The sequence below is a fragment of the Triticum dicoccoides genome, chromosome 2B, assembly GCF_002162155.2.
Source record: "Triticum dicoccoides isolate Atlit2015 ecotype Zavitan chromosome 2B, WEW_v2.0, whole genome shotgun sequence".
Taxonomy (NCBI): Eukaryota; Viridiplantae; Streptophyta; class Magnoliopsida; order Poales; family Poaceae; genus Triticum; species Triticum dicoccoides.
In genome coordinates, this window is record NC_041383.1 from 690,284,299 (window position 1) to 690,292,070 (window position 7,772).

The 7,772-nt window shown below is 45.6% G+C and overlaps 1 protein-coding gene across 2 annotated transcripts; it reads right to left on the reverse strand.

Moving 5' to 3' along the window:
* Positions 1 to 3,510: 3,510 nt before the first annotated feature.
* On the reverse strand, positions 3,511 to 7,442 carry LOC119368343. Of its 2 annotated transcripts, XM_037633631.1 has the most exons (4): positions 7,417 to 7,442; positions 6,864 to 6,935; positions 3,813 to 3,970; positions 3,511 to 3,610 (listed from the first exon to the last, which is right to left on the reverse strand). In XM_037633631.1, exons 1-4 carry the CDS (start codon positions 7,439 to 7,441, stop codon positions 3,539 to 3,541), a joined length of 327 nt encoding a protein of 108 aa, XP_037489528.1. In that variant the 5' UTR covers position 7,442; the 3' UTR covers positions 3,511 to 3,538. The 2 variants fall into 2 exon arrangements, 1 of the variants encoding a protein (XP_037489528.1); XR_005176608.1 differs by lacking the exons at positions 6,864 to 6,935; positions 7,417 to 7,442 and adding an exon at positions 4,187 to 4,270.
* Between the last annotated feature and the right edge of the window lie 330 nt (positions 7,443 to 7,772).

Genomic DNA, 7,772 nt, shown 5'->3' on the forward strand with positions numbered 1-7,772 from the left:
TGCCCGTTGCGTGTATCCCCATCTATTTGATGTTTTGCTAGAACCATAAATCCTGATGCATGGTGATCATGGTCTGGTTTGGTATATATGTTCTACTTGTCTTGAATTTTCACATGCCTGTATTTTGATTGAACACATTCTTACAGGTCAATTTAGTTTCTCAAGTGTACTGTAAATATTTTTGAATGGATTTTCACGTCTTCTAATAGTATAGGAAGTTAAGAGTTGCACATGTCAATATACTATTCACCATCAATCAGGTGATTTGGTGTTGGATCAGGAAAAGAAAGAAAATGTAGGTGCACATCAGTATTATTATATCTGCAATTCATCGAACACTTTGCTTGCATGATACTCCTATATGCTACTGTGGTGGCTGCTTTGTAATTACTAGCGGGGTGCTTGGTTGTCCACCTATTTATGTGCTGCTGTTTAACCAACATGTACTGCTAAAACATTGTTGTCGGTGATGTTATTATCTACTCTAATGGTTGATGAATCTATACCTGTCATACCATGTGGAATGACTAATGAATCTGTACCCGAATACCATGTGTAATTACTATTATTTTTTGCATCGTCTGAACATTTTTTTTGCTGCTATATAGTTTCTCACTCATGATTGATCTACTGCCAGGTGAATGAAGTTTTTAAATGTTGAAGGAGGAGGACAATAGGAACTTTTGTTATGTCTATGAAGTTTTCAAATGTTGAAGGAGGACAATAGGAATTTCTGTTATGTCTTATCGTCTAAATTTCTGTTCTAATTTCCTTTGTCGTAGAATAGTTTTGTTTGGTACTTACTATTCGTGGGATGTAAAGATATATATTGCTAGAAGGAATGGTTGTAATATTATAACATTGCACGTTGCTTTGAAAATGTATCAGAACTGGGCTAGGCCCAAGATAGCTTGTGGTGTGATGTGTTGTAATGTCAATGGCATAATAACTTCTTTTTGGATTGGGTCAATTTTTTAGGAACTGGGTTAGGCCCAAGTTATATTGGACAATTATTTTTGTGGGAAAAACATGAGAGGCCTAGCAAAGAAATGGCCCAGAAAAATACATGATCAAAAAGAAAATCTGCTGTTAATAGGGCCACACAAGGAAATTAATAAGGCTGAATTGTTGGGCCAGGCCCATGTAGCTAATAAAAGCATAGGAAAAAAATACATTAAAAAGGCTGAATTCATGGGCTCAGCCCATGTAAAACACCGAATTGGACCGGGCTGATTCTTATCCACGTCAGCTTGTCACGCTGGATCCTACATGGCCTGGGGAGACTGCTAGTGACCAAAAATTTGATCGTAGAACCAACGACCTTTTACATATCACAGAGAAGGTCGTGAGTTTCAGTTTACGGCCGTCAGCTTTTGACCATCTGTTTTTGGTCACAAAAAGGTCGCAAATGAAAAACAATGACCTTTCAGCGACCAATAGTGATGGTCGCAAGTTGACATATTTCTTGTAGTGTATTACTTATTTTTAAGAAGTGTTCACACAATTGAAAAAAATGTCCGTGCGTAATGTAAAAAATGTGTTTAATCATTTTTTAGAAGAAAATGTACATGTAATTTGAAATGTTTTTGCCTATTTTTAAACTGTTCATGCAGTGTTAAAAACTGGTCACATGTTTTAAAAAATCTACGCAGATTTTTAAGAACTGCTTGCACATTTTAAGAAATGTTCATGTATTTGTTAAAAATGTGTGTACTATCTACAAAACACATAAGACAAAAAAATGGGGAAAATAAAAACTAAAAATGAACATATAAAGAGTAACTAGAAGAAATAATTATGTTTTCTCTTCTTATAAGGCAAAATAATTAGATGATAAATCATTTCGTGGGAGCCGACGTTGCCATCGTGGCCATGACTTCGAGTAGAGATGGAGGAGCAGGGGTGGCCGCCTCGGTGGGATATGTGTACGAGCAGTCGACCACCACTGCATTATCCAACAAAGTTTTTTCTCTTTTATACATTGCCTGACTATGGATTTGAACAATTGCACTATGAGAAAAGAGCAATTGCATACTACGTATGTGGGAATGGTGCATGCACAAGTTTAGATGAGACCGGGGTGGCGCCCACCATCATTACAAGTCGGTGCAGGAAAGGGCACACAAACTGGGCGTGCTTCAACCTGTCTTTAGTAAAACTCTGAACATGCCAACGTTGTTAGCTCTTTATATTGTGGATTTGATTTTTGGAGATTGTCTCACATTTGTTTGAGTACCTTCTTTTTTCTGTTCTTGAGTAGTGGAGGGACTCTGAAGTCATTTTTCTGCAAACTGATGCGCTCTCACTTAAGCGAGCCTCCAGGAGAAGAGAACATGTAGTATTTTTGTATCCATGTGAGCTGAATTTAAACAAGTCGGTCCTGCATGAACCATGTGAGACATGTGGTAAGCAATCCAAATCCTGCATGAAAAAAAATGGAGTCTGTTACTGAGAATTTGCACTTGCCTCCAGCCTTAAAAAGTTCAAGTGTGATCCAAAATAAAAATTGGAAGCTGCAATTTTGATTAATCTGATAGAGTTGCTCTTAATATGAGTATTTAAAGTCAAAGAACAGATGAAGTAGCGAGACATGCGCGGACAAAGGAGGCACGTGCAAGCCTAGATGACCGGTTTGGGCGGAGAAGAGCCCATGCAACAATGATGATGAAAGGGCGTGTGCACAATGATAGTTGGACAAGGATGAAAGAAGATGGTGACATCGCAAGATAGTTGAAAACCGTTGTAACACATGAGCATGTTTACTAGTAGGAGGACAAACGGAGCCAACCCTGCTACTATAAGACGAGACCAACGAAGCTGCGCACAGGAGGAGGTGGAGTGGATTTTTCCCTGTGGGCGAGAAAGACGACGGACTCAACGCGAGAGCAGATCCTGGGGCGACCGGCCGTACACTGCGCCAGTCAACCCGGTGCAGAGCATCACCCAAATAACAAACAAACAAACACACTCACTCGGCAGCTTACATTCTACTCCCTCACTTTCTAAATACAACTCTTTCTAGAGATTTTAAGATGGACTACACACGGATATAGACGTCGTTTAGAATGTACATAGATTCACTCATTTTGCTCCATATATAGTCCATATTGAAATCTCTAGAAAGGCTTGTATTTAGGAACGGAGGGAGTATTTTTAGTAAAAGATCCCCTGATTTCCATTACTAGAAGAAATCCAAGAGTCCCCGCAAAAAAAATAAAAAATCCAAGAGAAGTAGCTAACCAAAATCTAAAGAGCGGACTAGCAACAACAGGAACCTGGGACGCAACACAGATCTTCCCATCCAGCAGCAATAAATCCTCATCATTACAGTACCATAGCATCACCCATTACTGAGCAGCTTACATACTTTAGTGGTATAAGTGATCGAAACTAGTCCCAACACAAGCACCAGTAGTTGGTAACAGAGTTGCATCATAAAGAAACATCGTCATAAGTTCCAGGTGACTCGCAGGCCTCAAGCAGCAGGTAAAACGATCAGCAAAACAAGATAGCCAAACGCTCCAGCAGAATGGGTACTTCATAGAGCGGCCGCCTCTCCACCACTCGGCTTGGCGCTCAAATTCTCCACAGCACAATACCCTGGCATGACCTACACGCGCAAAGACAAGCACCGCGTCTGTTAATGAACATCATCCGAGACAGTAACTTCAGGCTTCAGGGCGATTCGTACAGCACCAGATGCCTTCAGGCTTCAGGATGGATTTTGCCAGTTAAATGAATCTATATATTCGTAAAAGGAAACCCACTAAGCCCAGTGTACTGTTCACTGAGCTCTTTGTCTTGATTCTTACCAGTGTTGCTTCACCAGGTGCCCCATTTGACCGTTGCCGTTTTGAATCACGGTCTTGCTCAGCCGTTGCAAGTTCATCCCTTGAATTCTTTCTCCCATCTGAATCCTGGCAAGCAGTAATGCTGTGACAACCTGCTTCGCCCTCATGCTTACTCGTGCCTGCACCAGAATAAAGATTGTTTAAGTATTATGACAACATAACATGACAATGTCTCTTAACAGCGAATGTTTCAGGACCAAAGGTGAACGTTTATTTTGACTATTTCATGATACGATCAATGTTTTTTTTCTTTTTGTAAGAATGGTCGCTTGCGGTAGTGTTAGTAAGAACTAACACTACAAGAGATCAACCAAGCAGAGGTTCAACTAACTTACCTGCATTTGTCGATGGCCCAGAAGTTTTAGCTTCTGTGAAGGTGCCTGGGATGGGCTGAAGGAATTGAGCACCTGCGATGAGTTTGGGAGTTAGAAACAGCGACTGCAGTTATGAATTAACACGACAAGTTGAGCAGTTTGAAATGGCAGCTGCAATTTTAAGTTATCATGCAAAGATAAAAGCTGCTTGATGTGAAGCAACCACCACAAGAATGACAGAACAGAGGACGAGCAAGACATTTCCACGATAGACCTTCTAAAGGCATCTTACACAAAAGGAGACCACAATGTGCATACCCCCTCCGGTGAAAAGCGTACGTATAAAAATTTTAGGACAAATTATGGAGTGAAGTAAAAAATGCATTAGAAAGGTGCAAGCCACCATCTCACTCCTCTTTAATTACCCAACCCCTAAGGCTACTCATAATGGGGAGTATCATATGATACTAGTATATGATACTACCTCCATAGTGCATAGTAACATAAAGTAATATCATAGATGACCATATTGCAAGCGACCCCCGCGTCGCCCGCGTCTGGCGACACGGGGGGAACCAGCGCCGCCGCTCCCCGCAACGCCGTCGCCGGAGGGCCGGCCGCGCGAAGCCGCGCCGCACCCAGGGAAGGTGGCGGCGGGGCGGTCTCATTCCAATCTCCGTGCCAGAACCCCTCCCCCAACCCTCGATCTGGCCGGAGCCGCTCCACCACCGCGCCCCCCTCTCCAGCGCCCCCTCCCTCGTCCACTCCAACGGCGCTTGTCCCCGCCCTGGCCGGTTCCGGGACGGCGGCGGCACCCTGATGTCTTCCCCGCGCACTCGGCCCAGCCCGCCCAGATCCAATCTGGCGAAGCTCCTCCCCCATGGTGGCCGATTCGTGGCTGCATCGGCGGAGTCCTGCTGCTCCTGGTGCTGCGCCCCGCCCCTTGCTCCACGTCCTTGGGTTGGGCTCCGCCTCCTCCCGCCCTCAACCACTCGCCGTCGCCGACTGCGGTTCTGCCGCCACGTCTCCCACCTCCAGCGCCCCCTGCTCCGTCGTCGTCGTGCTTCTTCGCTGTGCTCGCCAACGAAGTCGGCGTCGTGGCTCCTGCGACTCTGGAGCCCTCCACCTCCCAGTTCCCCCGGTGGGTTGCCGATGTTCGTGGCTTTACCCGCTGGGGGCACCGCAGCGGCCCCTGGTTTGTCGGCGGAGGCTGCATCCGCCGTTGCCTCGTGGCTAGGAACTGCGCCCTCCATCCTCCTGCTCGGCGTCTTCTCGCCGGCCTGCGACGCCTTCCGCCCTCAACCACTCGTCACCGTCTACTGCAGTGCTCCGCGTCTTCCTCCTCCGCCACCCCCTGTTCTATCGTCGTCGTGCTTCTGCTTGCGCTCGCCAACGAAGGTGGCGTCGTGGCTCCTGCCATGGAGCCCTCCACCTCCCATTTCTCCCTCGGTGGGCTGCCACTGCTCGTGGCTTTTCCTGCTGGGGGCGCCTCACCGGTGGTCTTCACTGGTGCCCTTGGCGTCGCTCTGCCGGTTGGATTCACCTGGATCTGGGGCCGCCCGTTCCTGCGCTGCCCGATGCTGTTGGCGGCTGCTCTGCGATGCTTTTTGCGTGAAGATGTGACCGGGGATGGGAGAAATCCATGGTCGGCCGGCTGCTGCTGGCCGAGACAGCGGCGGCGCTTCACGTCGTTTCCATCTTGATGGCGTTGTCTTCATCCCCTGGTTCATCGCGATGGCCTGGGTGTACTCTGGGGTGTTCTCTGCTTGGTGATGTCCTTTGACTATGCCGACGATACATAGGTGCCGTGGCGCCGTCTCGGCCTGGCGTGACCTTTTGACTGTACCCCATGACACTGGTGGTGTCGCGGCGTTGTGCAGTCTGTAACCCATGACATGGTGTTGTCGCGGCATTGTGCATTTTGTACCCCATGACACATGTGGTGTCGCGGCGTTGTGCAGTCTGTACCCCATGGCATCGGTGGTGTCGCGGTGTTGTGCGGTCCTGGTTGGCCGGTGCCTTTCGATTGCGTCGATGGTACAGTGTCTTGGTATGGTCTCGGCTGACTGTTGCAGTCGAGTGCTCGGGGGTGCCCCCCCCTTCACCATGTGTTTTTTCACTTTATCTCTCTTCTTGTGCCCCCCTGTTCTTCTGGTTCACTTGAACCCTATCTTGTATTAGGCTGCAAAGTCTATAGGCAAAAATGAATACAATTCAGGTGGAGGGCTTTGCCCTCCCCCGGTGACCTTCAAAAAAAATAAAATAGATGACCATATTTATTGCCATGCATGACACAAAGTAGCATAGCATTTAACATGATACAGTATCTACCTATGTTACTCTAACCCTCTCTCTCTTCTTTAATTGTGTGCCACATAAGCATATTTGCTAGTCCCAAGTGCATGTTACCGGTTATGTTACCCCCACTATGGCCAGCCCAAGTGCATGTAGAAATTAAGGAGACCATGTGTGGAATGTTATTCGTCTTGATTACCGTGTGATGAGAGAGAAACATTTTTTTCTACTTTAAAGTGCATTGGAAAGATAGAGTACACTCTTTTGTGGACAAATTTGAAGCCGAATGTACACTCTTCACCGGACGGAGGAGTAGGAATCAAAAGCATGGAAGGGCAATATCAGCAGATAGGCGGCCCACAAGGCATCCACGGCAGGTGCATCCACAGATTAACTAATTTACCTGCAGTTGTCAATGGCCCAGAGGTTTTAGCTTCTGTCAAGGTACCAGACATGGGTTGGAAGAATTGAGCACCTGCATCGAGTTTGGGAGTCAGTAACAGTGCCTGCAATTATGAACTCGAGTTCATAACTAAAAGCCACTAGATGTGAAGCAACCAACACATCAATAATGGAACATAAGAGCAAGACATTTTCCATGATTGATCTTGTAAAGACATATTGCACAAAAAAGGAGGTCACAATGTGCATATAGGAATCAAAAGCATGGAAAGGCATTATCAGTGCGTGCCAGAAGGCGTCCATGGCATGTACATGCATTTGGTATATTATTAGCAAGGGCCATAACATTAAATCAAATATTTGACCATGAACTTTGCTGCTATAATATGTAGCGCAGAATTATTACTTCGAAATTCAAACAGCACTGATTCAGACCAAAATCCAACAGCACGCCCAAACCTCAATCAATTTTATGATATTAGAAGGTAAAATATAAACCACAAGTTTGACCATGAAGTTTGTTACGGGTGAACAAAACACAAGCAAGGTTTTACCTTCATTTTCAAGTGGATGGCTCATATCAGAGGATGACTTTTGTACGCCAGATCGTATAGTTGCATCTGAAGGTAATCCCAAAATTTCATCAGTTCCCATATAAGTAGATTTCTTCAAACAGCGGGACAATATAAGTAGATCAGGTCTCTTCTATTCTGAAGCTTTTGAGCTACAAGGTCCTAATAATGAACAAAAGACCATGAAGAGACGCTGGTGTTTACCAAGGAGATCCGACAGCAATTCCTTTGCTTCGTCAACCGACTCTGCCCATTGATTGGAACACATAGTTAATAACTATCACAGATGTGCTTAATCGTATATATGATCTTTGCAAGTACAGGGGTTAACATACCAA